General features: G+C 36.4%; 1 protein-coding gene across 1 annotated transcript in view; it reads right to left on the reverse strand.

Moving 5' to 3' along the window:
- Nucleotides 1-293: 293 nt before the first annotated feature.
- LOC139687249 (trehalose transporter 1-like protein) overlaps nt 294-26,284 on the reverse strand; it is a 155,486-nt gene continuing 129,495 nt past the window's right edge. The window contains exons 2-7 of the mRNA XM_071584385.1: nt 11,249-11,384; nt 10,106-10,291; nt 8,377-9,065; nt 7,380-7,715; nt 5,841-6,206; nt 294-3,322 (exon numbers count right to left, since the gene is read on the reverse strand). Coding sequence (XP_071440486.1) covers nt 2,930-3,322; nt 5,841-6,206; nt 7,380-7,715; nt 8,377-9,065; nt 10,106-10,291; nt 11,249-11,384 — 2,106 coding nt within the window. The 3' untranslated portion in view covers nt 294-2,929. The remainder of the gene's footprint in view (nt 3,323-5,840; nt 6,207-7,379; nt 7,716-8,376; nt 9,066-10,105; nt 10,292-11,248; nt 11,385-26,284) is intronic.

Below are 26,284 nucleotides of genomic sequence, written 5' to 3' on the forward strand. Positions count from 1 at the left end.
CAGATTTTCCAAGGGGCACTTCTTTTAAGATTTATTATTGCATTGGCTAGGTTTGTAAATGCATAAACTCTTGAAATGTATAGCATAGATGCTAAAGATCCAGATTCAGTTTGAAGATTTTTCTGAAATATCTCTTGCTGCCATCCTACAATGGACAGTATTCCTAAGAATTTAGATATTTTAGCATGTATTGGTGTAATATACTCCATAGCTGAATGTTTTGTGGAACATAGATTCGGAGAAGTTACACAAAGGGAGGATGAAGGCATATGACATAATTCATAATATAAGAGTCAAAATAGAATATGATTTTTATTTTTTAAAAATAAATACAGCAAATCATTTGCAAAATCAGTTATGCATTCAAAGATGTTAATATTTTTCATGACCAGGAAAAGAAATATAAAAACAATGTTGTCACTACATAATTATGAAATCACACAATTCATAAGATGGATTTATCACAGACAAGTAAATTATAAATGGAGTCCTTCGTGGAAAACTGTTTTAGGAACTTTGCATTTGCCCTTAATGTTATTGTTTATCAACACAGAATGTGGTGAATAAAGCATTTTACCTGAAATACAATGGCTGTAAATTTACATTAATACTGTCAAAAATGACTTGTAAGAAAATGCTGCAAGTTTGCTCAAAGGTTTAAACTAAATGACCTTTAGAATGGATTTATTAATTCACAAACCATTAAGATATTCTGGATACATCTTGGTAGGATTGTCAACGGGAATTATTAATTTGTCACTCACTCAATCGTTGTGTAAAAATTACACCGTATGTATACTTAGTTAAGTGGGGCTGTGCTGATTGATGGATTGATTGCCTGCGTCTGCATGCGCCCTCAAAGGCATCCCTACTTCTTAGCCTTTGAATTTAAGTTTTCTGAGGAGCAGATGCACGTCCTCTATTCATAGCAATACATATTTATTTTCAGCACAAGGCATCATCAGCCCTCACTCCACATTCCCACCATGTGTACCTCCATGGATGGGTCATACTGAACAACTAAGGGCTGGGCACTAAAAAGCATGATTCATTAGAAAACAAAGATATAAAGGAATCCTATTTAACGTAAAAGAATTGAACCCTAAGTAATTTTTTTAAAGGTCAAACTAACTTTGATAAGCACTTAAAATTTGCTTATAATATTCCATTATATCCAAACAACCAAGGGGGCAACCAGTTAATTTTCCAAAAAAATATGCTATCACTACTGGAAATAATACACTACATTCTAGACTGCCATTAAAAGCCAGTTGATTGCATCCGTGTAAAATTCTAAAACAGAAAGATAGCAGAACCAGAGTACATGAATATATCTAATCACAAAAGTTTTCGTACATGGACAAGGAAATTCTAATTCAGGAATATTAATCAAAATAGTAATTATTGAGAAAACCTTTTTCATGAATATAGTACATGCGAGAAATACCTGATATATCAAACCATAGGTAAAATCAAATTTTGAATCAATAAAGAGCTGCTCAATGATATCTCTACTCTTTCTTGCACTCATAAATACATGCAGCTGCTAATTAAAGCCCTAAAACTTCTATTCTATAATAATACAGTCATATTCTCAGTTTCTTTGAAACACAATATAAATATGCTATTTTTAACTTATTGCATATGCAATGCACATGGGCATTATCATTTTTTATGTAGAAATAGGTAATGGAATACTACCTATGTATCTGCTTTTGTCATACACATTAAAACATCTCAGGTACCTAGTTGTTTTTATTCTAATAAAATTGAAAAAATGTGGAACTTTACTAAGGAAACTTGGTGTGTTTACCTTCCATCAACAAGATATCTATTCACAGAAATGCATGAACATTGAATTACTCTGTCTTCATCCTTGCAAAGAAAGTAAGATATAATGTGAACTCCAATGCATTTTCTTTCTTTTAAAAAAGAGAAAAAATATTTCATTAGTTTATAAAAATATCTAAATGTACTCCCTCAAATATAAGTTAATGAACATAAAGATCAATCAGATCTCAGATGATATGAAACATTTTTTCCAAGTAAAAAATATGTAATGTAAACATTGAAGTCAGTTAATTTATGGAGATGAGACAAATATTTGGACTGTGGGACGGAGCACTAAGAAAAAACTCAATTTGAATGTTTATAACTTAATATATCTTATTTGAATAGGTTTAAACCCTTTTCATCAAAGACCAAAACTTGAGCTAAAATTGTACCCAATATCTGATGATAGAATTCTTAGCTAAGTTAAAAGGAAAACATTGTCCAGGTTCAAAAAAACGATTTTGTAGACCAGTCTTTGAAGCAAAAAAATCTTCCATAGCCCAAGATTGGGAACAACTATCTTACCAGCTGTCAACCAAACAGTCAATAGAAATATTTGATTCAGCAGCATAGTCAACAAAACTGCAATGAGTTTTTGGAAAGTGGCTCCCATGTACCCCTTTGCTTGAAAATATGATGAAAATGGTAATTTTGCAGGTGTTGCACTTAATGCCCTAAGTCATGGGTGAAACAATGTCTTAAGCTGAAACACCTCTAAACACTGCAAAATACATCCACACCACATCAAGGAGAGGTCTGTAGCCCATTGTGTGCCCACAAAACACCAATAGGAGAATTTCTCCACTCAATTCTCAGCTACAGTTTATCATCCATTCAAATTAGGCTCATTGGAACATTTAAAATGAAACTGAAACCTTCAGTTTCATACCAAATTATTGTTTTTCTTTCATCATCACCATCTTAGTGATATCAAATGTCAATTAAAAAGATAAAGAGCGCCTTTGTCTTCCTCCAAATAAGTTTATATCTCACACAGGTTTAATGTGAAAGAAACTGATTTCCATGTTGATGGTCCATAAACTTTAAGTTTTGGAGATCAATTGATGAAGTCTTTTCAATCAAAAGTAGTTCTTCACTACTCACAAAATGAATTTTGCTTCACTTTGTTTGTTTGAACATCAACACTAACCACACTAATAGCATACACTTCCTCAGCTCCAACACCAGCAACGTACTCCTCTTTCCTTTTCCTGAATAAGGAAAGCCAGTTGGACCAGGAATTTTGTTGATTCCTGCTTCTGATTGGAGTTAGAGATGGAAGTGGCAGGTTTTCAGATGCGATTCCACATCCAGAGTTATCTTTCTGCGTCTGACATGAGAGAAGAGACTTCTCAGCAAATGTTCCATTGATAGCTAATCCATGATTGTTATTGCCAAGTTGAGGATTATTTGCTGTTATGCCGGAAATATTCCTGTCCTTTATTTCATCTCTGCTGAAGCAGTGTTGTCTCAAGATAGCAGCCAGACCCTTCATTTGGTGGAAAGAATATGAGATATCAGAATACTGGTTGACTGTTTAAGTAATAACAAATGCATGGAAAACTCCTATAGCCATAATAAGTTAGCATCACATGTCCCAAAAAGAAAACTAAATTTATCGTGATGGTTTTTAGGAAAAGAATTCCTCAGCAGAGACTCCCGCATTTCCTTTCCATCAAATCATTACAAAAGATTTACTTTTCTCTTTGGGACAAGTGGTTTTAACTTAGTACAGCTATAGGAGTTTGCCTTTGCTTTGTTATTTTAAGAGACTGAAGAGTCCAAGTTTCTTAGATGTTTAAATAATGCTCAAATTTATCATGTTTTACTTGAGAGCTCATTGTATATGTGAATTGGCAATAAATAATCTAAAATACATGGTCAATTAATGCCCCAGAAAAAATTGGCATTCTTGTTCTACATCATAAAAGTAACAACACAAAAGATGGGATTAAACGACAGAATATCGCTCACTTGAAGCACTCAATGCAGTACCTGCCTAAATCATACAGAAGTAGGTACCTGCATATCACATGATAGAATGCATTGAAGATATATGTTAATTATAAAATAAATTCAAGTCTAAATAACACTAAATTAATCATTTATAGTGGTTCACTGAGGGATAAGCTAAATGGTTATTTGGCTCTATTCATATAAGATATCGAAGATTTTAAAAATCTTCTTCAACCCTGTTTTTTATGGTTTTATGTCTAAAAATAGAGTGAAGTAGTTAGTCAGATGAGGCTATTTCAGAATCCAGGGATGACTACTATTAAGGGATTTAAATAAGGCACCAGTAGAAATGAGTGCATTAAAGGCTCATAGTTGGAATAGATAATTAACCAACAGAATCAAACCAGCTTTAGGAAAAATGGAATAAAGGGTTCTTACATTCTCATTTATGTCATTTATTGAGGAGGGATTTTGGCGAAATTTGTATCAATACTCATCACAGAAAATAATTTGGTAATACATGAAAACTAGGGGACCATTATTTTATTTTGGCAAGAAAATTTATCAAGTGCCCTCCAAGGATCAGCAACAAATGGATGAAAGGGAGAGCACTAATTAGGAAAGGGTGAAGTTGATTTTAGGAAGAGATGATTTTGACGTTCCTACAGCAGGAATGAGATTATGAATTGAAATGGAAAGTATTTAAGTAAGATATCTGAAAATCACTCAGTGGATGTCAAGAAGCCATTGGATAGAGTAAAATAGAGAAAGCTAATAAAACTAGGAGTATAATGTAGCAGATAGAAGTAGGAGTAGAGGCATGGGTGATTTGTAGAATGACTTTAGGAGAATCAGAAGTGGCATTGATTGGCATGAGAGGAAGGAAAAACCCGTAACCACTCATGCTTTTTCACATACTGATGAGTGAAGTTCATGGGAGAAATTGGATTGGCTGGTAATAGGAATGATAGTAAGATGACAGAAGGCTAAAAAATTTAGTTGACCTAGAAGATTATAAGGATTTAATAATCCTTCTGTCACAAGAATGCAGTTCATTGTGATCGCATTTCACAATCAGGATGAGATGTATGAAATTTAATCATGACAAAATGAAAATAATGATATTATTAGGAAATAAGAATAGTAGTATAATAAGAATAGTAGGTCCCATCAACATTTTAGAGTATCAATTGGAATGGATAGAACATTTAAAGTACAGTTAGCTTATAATGATTATTTCAGGAGTATTTTCCAGAAAAATAGATTGAAAGTAGGGAGGAGACTTTGATTAACAAGAGTGATTTTGAAAGAGGAGGGATTTGATGGAAGATGATGAAAGAGAATTATGAAGGAAACTTATGAGAAAGATAAATAAATGATCAGTCAAAACTTTGGTATGGAGCATACTGTTCTATGGTCCGATATTTACTATTAAACAAAATGATGAGCATATGCTAGAGGCAAGAAAGGGAAAGAGAGTCACCATCTTGCAATGGTTTAATTATGCAGATGGCAGGAAGAGATTGTGTGTGAATATGTATATCTGAAGAGTGATTTATGATGATAAATATTTATGTTAAGCTGTACTTCGGATGCATGATATAAATCTAGCTTGAGTTCATGTATTTCTATTCCACTTTGTTTCCGCAGACTTTGAGTTTGTAAGACAAGGTTCAAATAAACAATTGCTCTATTTCCTTCTATATTATGCAGTAGAAGGTTATGGTGGTTTAGTCTAACATTTTCCAGAGAAGGGGTCAATTTTACTAAGTTTACCCATTTAACGGGGACATGGATAGTTTAGGGTGTGACTTAATGAATTACTTAACACTCTTCACCTTGTAATTTTAACAGGTCCCATCAATTCCACTATAATGACAATTTTTCAATGACTAAAAATGTAGTTAATTATTTTTACTGTTCTATAATTAACCACTCAAAATAATAAATCATAATATGACCAGAATAAATAAGACCATTGTGTAAGGTATGAAAAGTATGAAAATTTTAGATTCATTTGTAAAATTATCATGAAAAGAAAACCACCATACCTTTTGCTGTGAATTTTCAATTTGTCCATGCTTGGCTTTCACAATTACTGCATTTAGGATGTCATTATTTTTCCTGTTGCGTACTGGTCCGCAGTTGTGGGAATCACTGCTATCACTGCCTCCCGAATATCCTCTTCCATTATTTCCTCCTGAAAATACCTCTTCTATCTCTGCCAGTGTCTTTCCCTTTGTTTCAGGCAGGAAAATGTAGACGAAGATTGCTCCAGCAGCTGCAGAGCCAGCAAAGAGCCAGAGTGCCCATGGTAAGCCAGCCCATGCTTCCAAGTCTGGGTAGGTTTTCACGGAGGTGAAGATCAAGAGGTGAGCCAGAGCTGATACTGATCCACCAGCAACACCTCTAGCAGTCTACAAATAAGAAGGAAGAAATTAATTTACCTTACTTATTATCAAGATTAAAAATTACAATTAGGCACAGAGCTAATCAGAAAATTAATTCTAACTTCAATATAGTACAGTGACTTAGTTTTAACTGTTATACCCTATTAAATACTATGAGTTATTAAGACTATTAGTGTGCTGGGGAGGCGGGATGGAGTGAAAGGGATTGGAAGTTTACTTCAGGAATAAATGACACCAAATGGGGAATAATGAAAACCTTGGGGGAATTGTAGGCTGATTCAATATGTATGCAGACAAAATGTGTGCATAGAGATTTGGTGCAGATACCATTTTTTCTGCAGTCTAATATATGCTTTGTAACACGTCTCTAATAATGAATGACTGAGAACTTGTGGTCATATAGATATGGAGGGGGACAATTAGTGACCGATAAAACACTCAGAGCCAGAGTTCCACTGGAATTGGTAGTGATACTGATATTGTTTCATATATTTACAGCAGACTTCTCCAAAGGTAGAAGACTGGCACAGCCTAATCATGTTATATCCCGACAATGCAGAAATTATTGCTTGAAGCAGGAAAGCTGAACTTACATTAAAATACAGGCAAAATGCACTAGATGCAGTCATCTAGATGTACTAGATGGCTCCATGTCAAAAAAATTTAACTTAAATTTTTGTTTGTAATATTCTTTTGTTTTATCACAAAAAATGAAACCTCTGGGATTAACTGTGCCCAGGCTCAAATATGAATAAATAGTCTCGATTTTTTTTCACCCTAACCACACATAAAATATTTTGAAATTTAAACACATAAAAAGTTTTTGAAATATGTAAACAGGCTTAAAAAATTAATATTACATTTATTCAGAGAAACTTCAATAATGACATTACTGCAGTTAATTTACTTTTCCGTGTGACGATATATTGTGTATCCATTTGGACAGAATGAATTTGTGACCCAGACATTATAGAAAGTCAGTCCAAAATCTGATTAATTCAATTTAAAAACTGTTGATTGAGTCAGAAATCGTCACTTTGGGAGACTAAAAAATTGAATGTTGCTCTACCTGCACATTGACCACAACTAAGAATTAGACAATGAGTTGATTGCCAATACCAGAAAAACATTTCTGTTAACATGCTAGTAGCAGGAGATATATAGGAGAATAATAATTACCTGTGGAAAAAGTTCAGAGGTCATAACCCATGGAAGTTGAAGAAATCCAATCATGGAGACACAGACGTGAGTGAGAACACAAGCTAATGGCACCCAAGGAGCAGGGCGTCCATCAGTGGATCCTTTCCCAGAAAATACAAATTCATAACCCCCTGCTACTGCCATGGACATTGCCATTCCCAAACCAGAAGCCATTGCCAGTTGGCGGCGTCCAAATCTTTTCATCAGCATGGCTCCAACAATGCTCGCCACTAACCGAACACCAGCAACAGCGATTGAAGCAAGGAAGCCATCAGCTACTCCGGAAGAAGAATGATCTTCAATATTGTGCAGCACCTTTGAGTGAAAAGAGCGAATTATTAACCACTGTAAAATATAAAAACTGAGAATTTGATGTCATATAAAACGTGTGAAAATTTCAGCCAAACCCTTATGTCATCATATAATCTATGTTATCTGAATTTTGATTTCAATAACCGGCAAAAAAATTGCTATTAGCACTTTTTTACGTTTTCATCATCATGGGAAAAATTTTATAACTTTTCATCAAAATTTTTTTAATGGAATAAGGAAAATGTGAAAAATCTTCATAAAGTTTTAACTGATTAAATACTGTTAGCTATATACAATAAAATGCATAACTATAGTTGAGCATCTATATTGCTAAATAAAAACGTTAGATTGGAAATGTCTCCCTGCAAATGCAGGCAAAAGTAAAACTAAACATATATCAATATATGCAAAGATGAGAGATATTTCCAGGTTAAATTGAGTTGTCACTTATTCTTAATTCAGCATAACAAACCTAAATTTCCCTATGAAATCCACTACAGGCAACTGAAATGAAAATTATCATTAACAGGGTTCTGTACTCTAAAAATTCTCTGCATTAATGAGTGAGTGAAAGAAAGCTAATGAACTTTAATGAATTTAATTATTCTCAGTTGAAGCAGGATAGGCATTTCAGTTAAAATGGTGAGAGACAATGATAACTCACTCCTTGTGGTTGATCCACTGTGAAATTCGAAGCTCCTACTCCCCCAATGAGTGCAGATGCCACGGGAAGATCTCCGTATCCACCACTGCTCAGGACCCCGTCGCCTGCCAGTATGTTTGCGGGTGCCGCAGGGGGTGTATGACTTGCCTCCAAGGAGCGGAATAGGTCCACCGCATAGTAAAGGAGGACGTATATTCCAGACGCCTCTTGGAAGGCAAAGAAGAACAGAAGCAGCACGAACGGCTTCCAAACCTGTGGTCTAGCGAAAAGTGACCACGTGCGGGCGAAGAATGAACAGCACCGAGGACCGTCGGTCGTTGAAGTCTCCCGGCGCTTGGATTCGTTAGCGACGTTCGAGGCGTCCATTAACGTGGTCAACTCCTGTTCAATTTCGCTTGGTGAGCCACTGGAGCCACGTAGCCATTTCAAAGATTCCCGGGCCTCCGCTAGACGGCCCTGGGTCACCAGCCACGCGGGCGTTTCGGGAAGTATGACCGCCGCGAGGGCGTACGCGGCTACAGACGCGGCGCACGCCAGAGCCGCGACGGTCGTCCAGTTCATGAAGGCCCCCGCCACGTATACCATGAGCACTCCAACGGAGACGAAGACAGGACCGGATGCGCAGAGAGTTCCGCGATGCTGGGGTCCGCTCACTTCCGCTACGTAGACATAGCTGGATGTCGCCATGCCTGTGGAAATTTCGGTTGGACATGACAATCATGGCATTTTCCAAATGATATCAAGTTTTACTAGCTATATTAATTATTGGCAAACGTATACAGAAGCTCAAATACGGAGACAACCTTGGCGAGGCTTGTATATTCTTACACATTGCATAACATCGTAAAATAACGGAAAATGTATGTTTTCAAAATTACCAGAATCTTTATAAAATAAGAAAAACAAGTTTCAGTTTGATATATTATGTTCCAGGCAAAGTAAATAGGGCTGTAAAAGTAGTTTCATTCAATAATGAAAATTTAAGATACATTTGTAGAGAATACATTTTCCAAATCAATGATGCAAGTGAAAAGAGGAATGTTGAATAAAATGAACGAGAGTAAGGCCATTGAATGCACGCTTCTTTAATTTTAAAAATAAGAGTACATTGTTGTGAAATTGAGCCCATTTGGTCTTCCTGTTCGATTTCTTTTATGTAAATTTATTAATGTGGTTACCAGACATTAGGTGTAGTTTTAGCATTACATTTATTTATTTATTTTGCATTAGTCCAAAAAGAGAACTTCGACCTTTACATCGGACTTAGAACATTGATATAACAATATGACAATTACACACAACCAAGCCCTAGGTGGAGGAAAAACTACTTCTGCGGGAATCAAAACCGCGAACTCTAGATTGGCAGACCAGAACGTTACCCCGCCGCCACCGGGGCCTGAATGGAAGTTATGGCATACATTCTCGAATATTTCATTGGCACCAAAACTTTTATCTAATAAAATGCTTGTTTAAAGACTAGACAAAAGCAACAAAAATTACCTAATTTAACGGAACGACTCATTTGGAAATAAATATACCCTGGTATCCTGGACTCGTTAATTTAATATGTATGTCCTTATTCACTATCGTCATTATAATACTCACGAATTAAAAATTCACCAGGTGAAAATTTGTTAAATGAGAAATCGTCTTCATACTATTAAAAAAGAGAGGTTTTGATTTTAAATATATAAATTTATGCTAAGTGAAAAAAGAGAATTCTTCATACCAACTGCCACGCCGCAAATGAACCGGCCAATGCACAGTTTCAAGAAGTCGTCTGCTAGGAAAATTATCAACCAGCCGATGATGTACGGTCCGGCTGCAAGTTTGACTGCTGACCTCCTGCCGAACACTTCGGAAGCAATCCCGGCGGCCAAAGCTCCCAGAGGATTTGAAATCACCCCAAGACTGGCTGGAAAGACAAATATCAATGATTACACGAGCAATAGAAAATACTAGCTTTGCTAAAATACAAAGTTTATTTTTTCAAACATAAAAAAGAGATCAATTGACATTGGCTTATCAAAAATTGCCAATAAAATCCTGTATAAAGATTCAAGTGGAAAAATGATAAAAAAAGATGGGGTTAAGACGTAAAAAGGAGAGAGCAAAATTTAATTCTTAGGAGTGGAATAAAGATTAAATATCCCGTGGAGATAATGTGACAATGTAATTCGAAATGTTTAAAAAATAAGAATCAATAGTTTTATCCGAGAATTTATTTTCTTAGAAAACTCATATGGACATTTAAGCAATATTAAAATATCATGTAAGATAGGAGAGTAGTTTCAAGTTTTTCTCTTTGACTGATAACTCTTTCAAAATTAATGGTTAATTTCACTGACTTATTGTTTGTTTCGATTGATATCCAATATAGCACCAACGCTTAAGATGGTATTCAACCCCCCCGGACCACTAGCTGAAGAAATCTCAATCGTGACGACCCCTACAGAGTTTTATTGATAACCTCCTCTTAGTGGTCTCAGTAATACTGCCAAACGTCTACTTATGGAATATATTTTTAGGGATTTTAGTACTTTAATTTTTAAAATGTTCATTGAAGTTAGAAAAATATACAAATTAGGAGTTAATTACATTTATTCTATCGTGAATTTTTAAACTATGTATTTTGCATCTTTTTCAATAAACAATATTTTAAATCCACCTAACTGAGAGATAAGGTGAAATGCAGTGACCAACGAAAGCTGGAAGCTGTTCAATTGTTAGATTCTTCGGTGAATACCTCCTAATACCAAGATACCCTGTTTTCAATTTCTAAACGCTGTGGTCCGTTTTTAGCGGATTTTTCTGGCCAAAAGTTACCTTCTGAAAACTAATCATTTTTACATGCAGAGTTGGATCAACTTACCGACCCATGACGCCTCTTGCGTCGTTAAAGTAAGACTGGATCCCGGATCAGATATCTGAGGAAGCAGCACGGCGGAGTATCCTTGCCCGAAGCCAACGCAGATCGAGTTACCATGAGCGGCGAAAGTTGCCAAGACCTAGGTGAATAAAAGTGTAGAATTGTTAACGAGATGTCGAAATGAATTTTTATAAATAATAATAACCGACAATATTGACTAAATTCCATATTGCTTTAGATTAAGGTGAGGAATATTTCGTGAATAAATAATGCTGCGCTTGAATATAAGCTAAATTCCACAGTATTCCTCGAAGGTTGAAGCATAAGTTTAATTATTAACAAAATTTTGCAACAGCTTCCACGAAAACATCGGAAGAAAATGAGGGATATCTCAAAAGATTTTTCACCCAAACACCTGGAATATTTAATAAAACTGGGATGGTGAGATTTTTATTCCTGGAAAACAATTTAAATCGCAATCATCGCAAAAAAGTCATCATCACAACTTACGTGGTGACAGGCTAGATTAAAATACAAGTCCTATCTTAAACAATTGAAGCCATAACGAATGGATATTAATTACATAATCTTTACTGTGGAAAAGGGCAATGACAATGTTCCTGAGCATTGTTATTGTTTAATTGAATACGATAAGTGTTTATGAGGATGACTCATGCCGTCGTTGGAAAACATAAAGGCTATAGGTGCTTTAACGTCATCGGTTGATTGCTTCAGTTTGATTTTCGGAAAGTCCTTAAACAGTTTCATCGTTTGATTTGCGTGAGTGCACCAATCTCCGGAGAGTACACCCGGTGAAAGGAAATTCGAGGAAACGGCAAAAAAAAATCGGACGTAATGGGAACGCTGGGCGTTGAGGTAAGATTCATTCTCCTTTTCCCCTCGAGTCACGTTGAACACGGTGAGAAAATGGTCATTTGGGGTCAGCGGAATGAGATCTCAGAGAAGGAGAACGGCGTTTGTGGACAAAAAATAACATGCTGGATCGACACTTCTAATTTCTTTATAATCCGCCGCCCGCCAATAAAAAAACGATTTTCCGGTCAGAATTCTGTTCTTTGATAATATATGCCCACGTTTGAAAGATTGGAAAGACGGGAGGAAAATGTATTCGCACCTGTGCGTAACTGGCATTCAGTGAGTTTTTTTTTCCAGTGTGGCAAGGTCATGAAATTGATTTTCGTCCTAAATCACCAATATTAAACGAAGTATTTTCAATTGAGAGTTATCTATCTACCGTTGGGACAAAAAAGTGACTTAATCCGAAATGAAAAATACTCATCTCAAGAAGTTTTCGATGGCAAACGTAGTTACTTAGAGAATATTATAAGGGCAATACATAAAACATTAATTTTATGAATTCGTTTACTCTTCATTTCTGATGGATTATTAGCATAATTAATATGTCTCGGAATCCATCTGTTATACGTATATCTATTTCAACGCCTCGTTTTTCACGTCAAATGCTAAATATAACGAAATCATTTCCACACTAGAATTTTTAGTGGATGAACTCATTGATAAAATCGTGCAATCAGGTTTTTTAAAATGGCCGAGATTAAAAATCATAAGTTGTTTGCGGCTTTGTCTTGAACTTTAAGAAAAGAAACCATTCGATGTCCTTCAAAAGAGCATATGTATGCCTTTTTAAGATATGATTTATACAATGCGATTCAATATAAAATATATTGCTTTCGTCTCAAGTGGCATACATATTTAGGTTTGCATTCTCTTTTAGCATTACATAGCCTAGGGAAGCAAACCAGGATGAATCAATTAGGTGGAAGGTCTCGTAACAAACTTGGGCGTGGTTTTGGTGGAGCTTGAAGATTTTTTACGTTTCTCTGCAATAAAATGAAATTCAGAATTGTTTTGTAGACAATATTTTACCAGGTTTTCCATTATTTGGTTAGAATTAACAGAAGTTCCGTGGATCAGATGAGATTAATTTTACTTCCAAATAAACTAAGCCAAGGCCACTAAATACGAGGGGTATCAAGAAAGTAATCTCGATTTTCATGTGGTATGAGAAGTAGTGGGAGGAGCCCAATTTTCACTGTATTGAAACAAACAAACACACAAGGACAGTACACCTCGAGCTGCAGTGTTTGGTGGAAGGCCGTGTCGTTTGTTTACAATAGCGAGTCAAAATGAACAGTACAATTGGAAATCTCGCCAAATGTGAAATCCGTTCATGGATAAGATTTTTACTGGCAAATAACTTCAAAGCTGATGAAATTTATCGGAAAATTTGTGTTGTGCACGGACTAAGTGATGAGTGACGATATTTTGCGTCAGTGGTACCGTTCATAAAGAGTGAACGGACAAATGTCCACAATGATGACAATAGGGGCCGTCCGTCTGTAGTGAACGATTACCCCAGACGAAACATACGAAAACGTTCGATAAAACTGGCATCTTGCGATATCCGAGTTCTTTATAAAGTTTTCCACGGATTTCTAGGAGTTGCTGCATGGAATCCAGACTAAAATGTTAGGATACCACAAATTTTGTCCTCGTCTCGACGAGGAACTCCAATGGTTTGAACCTTCATTGGTTAGCTGCGATCCCAGGCGGCAGCATTTTTATGCTGAGGGAATTTGAAAACCAGTTCAGAGATATTACAAATGCTTGGATCTGTTTAGTAAGTGGGTGGAAAAATAGTCTAGATGCTCAGTTTTGAGATGAAAGTCATAAATTTTCTGTATCTATTCCAGGGGTTATTTTTAGCCAAACGGAGGTTACTTCCTGCGATGAAAAGCATTTCTATAGAAACACAAAAATGAGACTCATATATTAGAAAATCATGGACTATTGCGAGATGATTATAAAATATGCTAATGTGTTAAACACCATACATTTTTTCTATCGGCTAAAAATGCGCTCTATTTCGAATGATTGATGCTTTCATTTTGGGTCAAATGCGCCATTACGTCGTTCGGAGTATTATTATTGTTCAAGGAATAGAAAAAAAATTTACAGCCTTAGGAATTAGAATCTCGTCTAGTGTGATGCGAGAAAAGGTTCAGGAACGCGCATCTCGGGAAAAATAGATACGACGACGAAAGAGAGCAATTAGAAGATAAATTACTACGGAGCCAAGGTAACGAATGGTCTGTGGCTGAAACATAAACGTCAATGCCAATTAAAAAAGCAGAGTGTATTCAAATATTCGAAGTGAAAGAAGTTTTTTAACTGGAAAAAATCATTGGCAATGTAAATAGCAAACAAAGAGTTTTTTTCGGAATAAACATAAGGAACAAAATAAGTCTTGAACTTAGAAAAATAGCATCAAAATATGCGTCAGAGGCAAAACCATTCAGGGATGATAGACCTAACCAGTGGCAGAAGAAGACAGAACAATATTGTAATCAAAGGATACGTGAAAGCAACCAGAGGGAGAGAGATGCATTTTAAATGAACGAATCGTGGAGCTTACGAATATTCCGTAAATGGCGAGAGGAAAACATTGAAAGGTGGAGACAATCTTAAGAAAACATTTTGCGACAAGGTCGCTGGCTAAATCCAGTTGCCAGAGGAGAAGTAAACAGGAGGAACTAAAGCGGGAGATGGCGGACGAGACAAAGCGAAACAATCTCAGTCGTGAACATATGAAGTAGTTTAAAAGAATCAAGTAGATAGCTGCGCCACATCATTTCTAGGAGTGATGGCTACTTAGCGTGGTAACGGTTTCATACCAAAGAGTCTCGTGCTTGTTAGCCGGAATGGATGTGGCTCTGGGGAAAGTGGCTTCCCAAGCCGAATTCGAATCCAACGGTGGACGAACTTTTAGTAGTTACTCTGGCATTAATTAATCATAAAACCCGCATCTCCATTTTTTTTTGCAACTGTAATACCATCCAATGCATGGCCCTTAGAAGGGCAATTCATCCAAATTACGCATATTTTAATGCCATGGCTCCCCTCGCCTTTCTCTTCCCCTGAAGCCCCTCTCCCCTAAATGTAAATACCTGCATCACAAAGGCTGAAGCCACAAATACAAGGGCTGTTCGGAAAGTGACCTCCATTTTGCGTGTAGCGAGTGAATAAGTGGAGGGAACCGAATTTCTGCTTTATTGACACACACACAAGGGCAGTTGGCCACGAGCTGCAGTGCTTGGAAGGCCGTTACAATAGCGGTCAAAATAAAAAGAACGATAGGAAATCCCGCCAAATGTGAAATGCCCTCAGTATTAAGAATTTTCCTGACAATAAACGTCAAAGCAGATGACTTATATCAGGACATTTGTGCTGCGCACGGAATAAGCAATTAGTGACAGTACTGTGTATCAATGGTCTTGTTCGTCTAAAAGTGAACTGGCAAATGTGCATTAGGATGACAGAGGTGGTCGCCCGTCTGACGTTAACAATGAACTACTCCAGAAAATTTACGAAACTGGCATTTTGCGATATCCCATTTCTTTTTAAAGTTTTCCTAGGATTTATGGGTGTCTGTTGCATGGAATACTGACAAAAATGTTAGGCTACCCCAAGTTTTGTATTCGTCTTGACGAGGAATTCAAATATCTGCTTTCATCGTTTGGCTGCGATCTCAGGTGGAAGAATTTTTATACTGAGGGAATTTGAAAACTAGTTCAGAGATATGACAAATGCTTGGATCTGTTTATTGAGTGGGTGGAAATATAGTAGATATATGCAGTTTTGAGATGTGATTAATAAACCTTTTTTATAGCCTAACGGAGGTCACAGCCCTCATAGTTTTAAGTTTCAAAGGTTTCGGCGTACATATATAGTATTTTTACAAAATGGTAATAGTAACAATGATATTGAAGATATATCAACAAGGATACGGAATCCCCGTTTTAGGAAAAGGTGACATTGGTCCTCTTCGGAACCAGTGGGATAAACATAGTTCCTACAAAGATAGTAGTCATGGCGGAATGAAGTCGCAAATAGAAAAATGCATGGTCATATGAATGTCGTGACCACAGTTTATTTACCATTTAATAGGTTATACATACAACCGGTTTTGTAGAGTCACTCCACGATGGATGAGAGAAAGAACGAATACATTTTACTTGCATCCGACGTATATTCATACCTAGAGCAGCGTTATGTCATAACTGATGACAATATGCAACGCACTGAATAAGGTTATTAAAATATTTGCGAAAATTAAACATAACGTTTCGTGTTCTAATCAAGATCAAGTCCATCCAGGATGGAGTGTTCTGGAGTGTGTCCTGCGAGTTATGTTAACAAATGCAAGCTCGAACAAAATGATCTGGGTTCAATCAAAGATTTTAGGGGTGATAATTATAAATTACTCTTGTGGGATAATCGATGTAATACAATCACAATCAATTTATAAGATATATAAATTAAAATTAAAAAATAAATATATCGTGAGTATGCTCAATTGAAGTATATTGTGAAAGTCAAAATTGATAAACAGTTGATACAAAAATTTATTTTCAGATTGCTTGCGTGGTTTTCACTTATTCCGCTGAAAACTATCATTTTTTTGATCTATTAGCTGACTTATGTACTACACAATGACGACGGTTTTTTATAAATCCCATGGCATTGAGGCATAGCGATTCTTCGAATAATGAGCGCCAATTTGGAAATGAGAGCGCCGAATCGAGTCGAAATCTCTTCGTCATAGAAGCAAGCGCCTTGGCCCGCTTCGACTGTGGTGCGGGAATCCCGCGAGACGCAGTTTTTCCTGCTCGCGAAGCGATCTCGACCGAAGTGACGACGCGCGATCGTACTTTTTTTGTCTTCGTGTGCACACACTCTTGCTCCGAGAGAAACTATTCCACAGCTGAGGTTGATAATTGCGCAGAGTTTGACGGCGTAAATACGTAAAATCTCTACGAAAGATCATGGCTCTACCTCGGGTACCTCGCTTTGTGCGAGTCTTTTCCTCCTTGGCTTTGATTTAGTGGAATATCCCAGAATAAACTCCCGATTTCTCACATTAAATTTAACTTCGTGCTCAGTGAGTTCGAAGCAGGAAAGGAGTAGAAGAGAGAGCACATTTTTTTGCTGATAATTGCTTCATCACATTCATTACAATCACTGCATGAAAAAGCGTTCTCACCACATTCACAGTGGAATAGAACATATTTCCAAATCGGTAACAGCCATTTATTATTAAGCTGAAAAGCGAAAAGGGCTGAACGTGCTTCAAACTTTGATAATCCGACTAATCACAACAAATAATAACACTCCACTCAATAAAATCGCAAGCTTCAGGAAAAAAAAAATTCGGGAGGGACATCTTGGCCACTTTCACGAAAATAATCTTTCTGCCACAAGTATAATATTTTTTCAAGATATTTATTTTCTGTTGGCAAAGTGTAGTAATGAAAAATGAAAGAAATTTTTATCTCGATCAACTATCGACCACCCACTAAAAACTCTGCACTTAAGTTTTTATAAAAAGTATTGGGAATGTTTTTTTTCCTGACGAGACGGGGCGTCGCAGCGCGTTCGCACCGATCAGGCTCGGTGGTGGAGGGATCTGACCTTCAACATGCGCCAAGGACCAATAGCCCGCGAGCATTCGTACAGGCTATATCCTATTTTCAGTGGACCACTATCGAGTTACTTTGTGTAAGCGCAAAATGCAGCGGACGATTGAACAGCGGTACGCAATCAAATTTTGGGTTGGACTGGTTTCAAATTTTGTGCTGGAGGTTGGGCATAATTTCCCTAGTGCCCTAGGATGAAAGCATGTCACTAAAGTTTTCAAGTGGCAGAGGCTCTCCTAAGATAGCCGAGAGAGTGTGGAGAAAGTAAAGCCCCTGTGCGTGAAGCGCTGATTTCAGACCGTCGGTTAAGTGAGCGCATGGTTGAAGATCGTATTGGCATTGATAAAACAGTGACAGTGCACACCATTACCACTGAAAATTTGACAATGGGAAAGATCTGCGCTAAACTTATCCCAGTGCAACCAGCCATCCCTGCTCCATGGTAACCGACAACCTGACAAAAAACGACATTGCGACGATTTTCCGACCAAGTTAAAGTCCCGATTTGGCACTAGCAGAGTATTTCCTATTTTGTAGAAAAGTGATATCCTCCCTCAAAGGACACCACCAAGGGACCCTAAGTACTGTGAAAGAAGTTTGCACGCTTGTACCCTTAAGGACCTTCCGGAACACAAAGCCCATCAGGGAGCCTTCGAGCCGTGGAGAAGCCGCAACGGCAACAGTGTGTTGACGCTCTCAAGAGATGTACTTGGAAGAATTTAGAGGCATTGTAGCAACATATGAAATAAATTAATTTTTCCGAAAATTTCCTCGATACTTTTCATGTAAACCATGCACATTTTTTTAAGGTAATCTACCGGTTAAGATAGGTTTTTGGATGGACACAACTACCAAATAAATATTTTGTGATTCCTAACAAAACACAATCCAGCAATCTAGTCTACATCAGGTAGCTCGTCATCTCTCAGTACTTCTTTCCTCCCTTCATCCCGTCCAATATCCATATCCTGTTCCTTCCCTTACCTCGTTTGCCTAACATTCTCCCCTCAATTACAGTCTTCAACATCCCACTGCCGGTCAATACCCCCTTCATCCATTTTTCCTGCCTCCATAGGATTACTCCCAATAAATCCCTCTCCTCACCCAACATACCAAGTACTTCCTCATTTGTTTTCTTCTCTGTCCATTTCCCCTTCTCCATTCTTCTCCACAACCACATTTAAAAGGCCTTCAGTCTACGTCTATCCTTCTGCTTCAATGATCACGTTTCCGCACCGTACATAGCTACGCTCCATATCAAAGTTTTTACGAATCTTTTCTTAATATCCTTACTCAACGTCCCTGTCATCAACTCCCTCCTCCTTGTGAAAGCCTCTTTGCCTAGCGCAATTCTTCTCCTTACGTCCCTACTACTTTCACCGTGTTGGTCCAAAACACTACTGAGATACGTAAACTGTTCTACCTGCTCTAGTTTTTGCCCTCCTATTTTAATGTTAAGCTTAGCCTTTTTCTTTCTAGAAAATCGCATAACCTTTATTTGATTAATATTGATTCTCTTTATGGCCTCTATAAAATTGTCTGGTATGTAAAGTATGCATGCATGTATTGCCTGATCGAAATAATCCTCAAGGATGCTTGGTGAGTAGCATTAGTATAATCGGTAAAATGTCACGACGCGCATTTTTCTTTTTAATTGCCTACGAAAATAAGAGTCAATTTTTTCCAGTACCCAATTCTCTTAGTTTTATTGAAGATGTTGAAAAGAGATCATTGAGTGGAGGTGAGATAAAGGTTGAGGGGGGACAGTTGCCATAATGATGCCTTGGTAAAAGGGATCTAGGAAATGTGGATCAGGGCTGAGAAAAAAAAAATTAAAAAATCTGCGTTTGAAGGGCACATGGGGGGAGGGAGGAATTATTCTGTAGAGGAAGGGCGATTGGGGAGGCGTTTTCTTAAACTTTCGTGGACCTCTATGCCTTGGAATGTGCCTCGTGTTCTTGACTCGCCGCTCAATGGCGGAAGCGATGATTCAGCTTGTTTGTTCATAAACGCAAAGACATTGTTGCAAACTTCACCATAGGTAAATCTACTTTTTCCGAGAAATAACTTAAAATATTTATGTCACTGAATCGGTAGTACGTTTCTGTACTTGGCTGAAATTGATCTCACTCTACGTAGAATAACTTTTCTTAAAGTCATTTAATCACTAATTGATTCCGTGAACCGTGACCACAAATAAATTATTTATTCATAGAATACAAATTAATTTGACGTGTATATAAAACACATATAGTTTTGATCCATGCACACGCAATACTCGGGCAATTATCTTCCAATTCAGGGAAACAGGTAATGCCAAACGCTGAGTGCCAACAAAAAATGCCCATGATCGATAATTATTTATTTATCTCTGTCTTCAAGAATAAAATTATTATTCTAAGTGTGCACGAACCAATATAATTCACGTATCTATCAAATCGGAAAAGAATTTTTTAAATCGCGACCAAAATTATTTCCATAAACTCTCACTTCATCGACGGTAGTGCTGAATTTTAAAGTTAAAAATCCAAAATAACTAAATAATTTCTGTTGAGCATTTAGGAAACTATTGAAGAAAATTCCGGATCGCTGAGGATTCAAAGGCACTGATAGTGCCTTTGAATCGACGCAGTGAAACCCGACAATGCAGAATACCTCAGTATTCCACATTACTATATGTTTACATTATATGTTATATTATATGTTTATATTATATGTTTATATTATCATAGAAATATTTAAAAATGTTGCATAACGTTCACTGAAGATGAGTGAAAATGTGCTCATTCTCATGCAAAAAGGAATATTCAATTTTTATTCAAATGCGCAAAACCTTTGCAAATATTAAAGCTTATTTTGTTAAAATTTGGTTATATAAATTTATCAATGTTTCCCATATTTTGACGAAAGAGAGCTGACTTACCTGAAATAAGGCTGTTTTCAATGGAATGCACACTAAATTCAAACATGCTTTATATTTAATTTTAGGGCTTTTAAGAAAATGCTCTTCATCATATTCTACGTATTGCCAGTGGATAAAGAAATGACACTCGGCCACTTTAAAAGATATGATACGTCATCACCACCGGTCATTAGTCCTAAGATTAATTTATGACGCAACTCTACACTCAGTTCGTTGACCTCTACATGACTTACGTTTTTCTTCTCCTCAGTGACTTTAATTATTATATTTTATGCATGTCATCCGAGATAACTCAGTAGTTATATCCGTTCTCTTCACTTTCAAACCGCCTTCTTCATCCAATCAGAATGAGCCCGTTGGAACTATCCCTTCTTATTTTTAGATTTCCTACCACTCCCTTGAAAACTTGTCCATGAGTATTTCGGCCCGTCCATTTAACGGGCCAAATTCTTCTTTGTAGGGCCATATTTAAAATGCCTCTTATCTTCTCTCTCCTGCTGCTATTATTTCCTACACCCCATTGCCAGAGGGAGCGACGTGCTCCAGATATATATATTTCAAAGACTTGCGACGTCACTTGTGTCGACGGCTGACAGCAGAATTTTATTACGTAGGAGCGTCTTCTTTCCCTTTGCCACTCTGCTGCCCATTTACTTCTTTCTCCGGACGTATCAATTCGCTAAACTCTTCCCTCTTTCAACACTGCCCTTCTTCTCAGCTTCCGTACCTCTAGCTTGTTGATTCCTCAATTCATCACCTGCTTTGAGCCATTTACTCCTGCTACATATGGTATCTTAATTTTTCGTATATATTTATTTTTTAAGGTAATCTACCGGTTAAGGTAGGTTTTTGGATGGACACAGCTACCAAATAAATATTTTGAGACTCCTAACAAAACACAAAATCCAGTATCCTTCTCTTCATGGTCCATTTTCATCTCTGAACACTTCCTTCCTTTCTTCAGCCCGTCTAACAACTCTACTTCAACATCCCACTGCCCGTCAATACCCCCTTCATCCACTTTTTCTGCCTCCATAGGATTGCTCCCAACAAACCCCTCTCTTCGCCCGCAATACCAAGTACTTCCTCATTTGTTTTCCTTTCGGCCAATTTCACCCTCTCCATTCTTTTCCACACCCACGTTTCAAAAACCTCCAATCCTACGTCTATCCTCCTGCTTCATTGACCACGTTTCCACGCCGTACATAGCTAAGCTACATATCAAATTTTTTTCTAGTCTTGTTTTAATATCCTTACTCAACGTCCCTGTCATCAACTCCCTCCTTGTGAAAGCCTCTTTGCCTAACGCAATTCTTCTCCTTTGTCCCTACTACTTTGATCGCATATATATATACATATACATATATATATATATATATATATATATATATATATATAAATATATATATATATAAATATATATATATATATATAAATATATATATATATATATATATATATAAATATATATATATATATATATATAAATATATATATATATATAAATATAAAAGTGTTATATGTATATAACACTTTTTGAAAGTCTCACGGACGTGAATAATAATGTATAACTCTTAGCACTAGTGGACACAGACAAAAACACAGAATCACACAAAAAAGAGACTTACTATTTTTCGAATTTTCGGTGTTCGTGACCACCTTCATCAATAGAAGAGAGGGACAGTTCTGTCCCTCTCTTCCTTGATAAAGGTGGTCACGGTGGAGGATAGACATAGACTATATACATACTATAAGTACGCAATTATATATATATATATATATATATATATATATATATATATATATATATATATAATTGCGTACCTATAGTATGTAAGTGATTTTTTAATTAAAAATTTAAAAACATTTTTTATTTTGTTTTTTTTGCATGTCATAAATGCAGATAAAAGCGTTAAAAAATTTTTTGTTTTTCTGTAAAATACAATTGCCATGTGATGATTATGAATAAGTGATGATAAAAATGTGTACAATCCATTATAAACTTATTTAAATCCATTCACTGTTTCCGACTTTTTTCTTTGATAACACTGAGCTTACGTGTTGTGTTAATTTTTGGTCTCGTGTAGCATTGTGAAATAGCTCGCGAAAAAAACAACCAATCCAGCTTACATAAGCATGTGGGGCAAGGTTTTGTAAAAATTATATCCTCCACATAAAAAAAGGTATCACATTATATGAAAAAATTTCTCGGAGTCGGTTAACAGGAATACCAAATATTTTATGGAATCACATGTCAGATCAGAGATATTTTAACGAATCAATCGTCCTCATTTATGTATCCAGCAGAAGAAGCTAGTTATGTCGAACAGGATCTATCGATTTTTTGTCATACACTAGTTTTCTTTTCGATTCAAAGAGGACAATACCATGATGAATTTTTTCTCGACCTGGATTAATGAATGTGGTTTTAAGCCATCAAATCTCGGCCGATGTCTACAATGAAGATAATTCTATGCGAAGCACTATTAGTTTGAGTTTGTTACCGTTAGTTTTCAATTTTCTTTTAATGAAACCGCCAATTCAGTGGAAAATAATTGAAAAAGTTCGTAATAACCATTTCTGTTCTAATGTATTTACGTACCATACGGTTCAACACAGTACCTTAATGCCTATATATGTACGTGCATATGCAATATTGCATTATTGCACCTGGACGTAATGTTCAGACCTAGAAATTCACCGAATATTCATTTTTAAGACGAGACTGTGAAAAACTTCGTCTGATTTCGTTTCTAGCACTCCATCATTTAACTTCTCGCATTGCACTTGGTTCACTAATTTGCCAATTCCGAAACAACATTCTATTTATTTATTTATTTTATTTATTTATTTATTCAGTATTAGTCCGAAAACAGCACATTTTGGCCTTTACATCGAACTATTAACAACGATAACAATGGTCACATTTAGAAGGATAGCGGGCTTAAATGTTACTTCAGCATGGTTTGGCTTTTTAATACCTAGTAATTTGCTATCAATGGGATGGAAGACAGGAATCAAAAATTTCGAACGGAAATGACTGGCAATTCTTGAGGAGGAGTAGGAAACTTTAATTTTTTTTGCAATTCTGCATCTCTCCCAGCTCTATTTATACGGCTAGAAATGAATCATCATCATTGCGGATAATCTCTTCGTGTCAATCCAGCAATCTTCAATCCGAATTTGAATGTACTTATTACTAATGCATGATATGTAGATCATGAACATTCTGAGGGAGCGTGGGGACTTCAGGGAAATTGGTGAGACATCGACTCCGAAAAGGTGCAGTCATTCACACCCAATTACGAGGAATTTCAAGGTGGAAAGAATGATAATTCGACCGAGATTTGAACCATAATCAATCTCTTTTCAATTGAAGCATCCTCTGTATCTGTTAATTACTGAGGGATTTTGATTTTTTCATTGCGAAATTTCTCGGATTTATTGCATTGCATACCGCGAGACTGCTAACACGTCTTAGTGCGGTTTTATACGCTTAAGGTTCAATGAAACTCCCTCTAGCAACGAAAATCTATTATATACCCGTGAGACCACGCTGTAAGATTGTGTAGTATGGATTTGAATCCTCAATCATAGCAATATTGTGATGATTTGATCTCTTAGTTTGCAAATATTACGCATTAACTATTGCTTGCAGTATCTTTTTAACGGTTTCTTGACATTAGATGCAAAACTACCTCCTGCTCTTAAAATTAAACATCTAAGCGACTCAGATATTTTCACCGCTATTTTACTAATTAAAATTTTATTTCATGAAATGCTGGATGTTTTTTGTCCCTCACGTCGTTTATACTACTGCTTTTATGATAGGGCAATTATGTAATTACACTGACATTTCAACATGAAAGTAGAGTTTTCATCTAAACAGGGACGTTAAAATTTGAAAAAATACGAGGAAATTTGTTCAACAACAAGCCATAGGCCCCTATTTTTTGTGTTCACAGATCGAACAGTCATCTTCTGGCCATCGAAAAATTCCATGGGTTTATTTTTTACGATTTGGAGCCCCGTGCATATCAGTATTATTATGGAAAAGAAGTGCAATTTTGCACATAGAACTTCCAACTTCTTCCAATGCACAAGCAATTACATTGAATTCAAGATCTAGTGTGTGTACGCGTTCAATGATGGAGCTTGAGGATTTGCAATAATTCCATAGTTGGGTGAAAAGCATCGCCTTGGGCGCCCGCGAAAAATACCTAAAAATCGAGGAATTAGACAAACTTTGTAAATTCACAAAAATTCATTAATACGGGACTACCGGTTTCATCACAAAGGTGAGGTACCTGAAGATGGTACCTGAAGACATCTTCAGGTACTTCACATATGTGACATCTTCAGTCGCCTATGTAGTGAACCGGTAGTAGCGAAATTATAAATTTTTGTGAATTTACAAATTTTGCCTCATTTCCCAAGATGAATGTTCACAAGGTTGAGCCAGATACGATTGAAATGCCCTAAGAAATCAGTGGGTTTTCAAGACATAGGGCTGAAATGCCAAAGATAAATTTACCTCCTTTGATTATTCAATATCTAACTTCGAGGTAATATTTTTTGATGCAACATTTCTAATGTAATACTAATTACCTATGTCTGTGACAGCGCAACTGGGCATGTAAAGCAAATCTGACGAATTTAGACATAAAGTTCCAACGTTTTTCAAATCCAATCGCATTTTACGCCCCTTCGGGACACCAACTTCCTTAGCAAAATTACTAAAATGAAGCAGGAAATACATTCATGCAATGAGTCGGGAACTCTTCATTTTCAAGATGAAGTGGTAGGCGCTCGTAGCGATCTTTTTGCTCGGTTGGATTCGCCCCTCGGGGATATCCGCTCCATAGGACGACAGCGCCGACATGTCAGTAAGGAAATGAAATGAAAATGAAATGAAAGGAAAAAACCCACTCATGAAAAATTCATGTACACACGTTTTAACTCGTGCTGTAACGTGTCGTAAGATAAGATCACTCAATCATAATGATAATTATTTATCTGAGAATGTCATGACCTACAGCGTAATTATGCTGCGGTTTTTCTTCACAGTTTCCAAGGAAAAGCAGGGAAATTATCCAATCTTAAAAAATATTCTCAATCAATAAATTACTGATTATTACGTTTACACATTAAAGTGTGTCACAATTTCACCTAGAGATCTGGTTTAATCCCCACGTTGTTCACATCGCGTGGTGTTCATTCCGCCGCAATTACAATGTTACAATGTGATTTGTTTTCATCTGGAAGAAATATTTATGTGTAACAGCCATTAGTTGTTCAGAAATGAGACGGAAAAAGCTGTAATGTCCACTGGATCACGAATTTTGACTGCGTTTTGTTTATAATGTTAACTTTGACTAAAAATTTACAATAAGGTTAACTTACCATTACTTCGTCAATATTCTCGCTCTCTTCCTCCAATTCTGATTTTTTTTGCATCGAAAACCTGTGATTAACTGTATAATGTTTTTTTAATTCAATCTGCAGATGGAATATTATTTATTCACCATTTATCCTTCCAAATATTGAACCAAACAAAGGAGAAGTGATTATGCTTTACATATATAGGGAATTATTAAG

This window comes from Hetaerina americana, unplaced genomic scaffold (genome assembly GCF_022747635.1).
Source record: "Hetaerina americana unplaced genomic scaffold, ioHetAmer1.1.p SCAF_18, whole genome shotgun sequence".
NCBI classification, from domain to species: domain Eukaryota; kingdom Metazoa; phylum Arthropoda; class Insecta; order Odonata; family Calopterygidae; genus Hetaerina; species Hetaerina americana.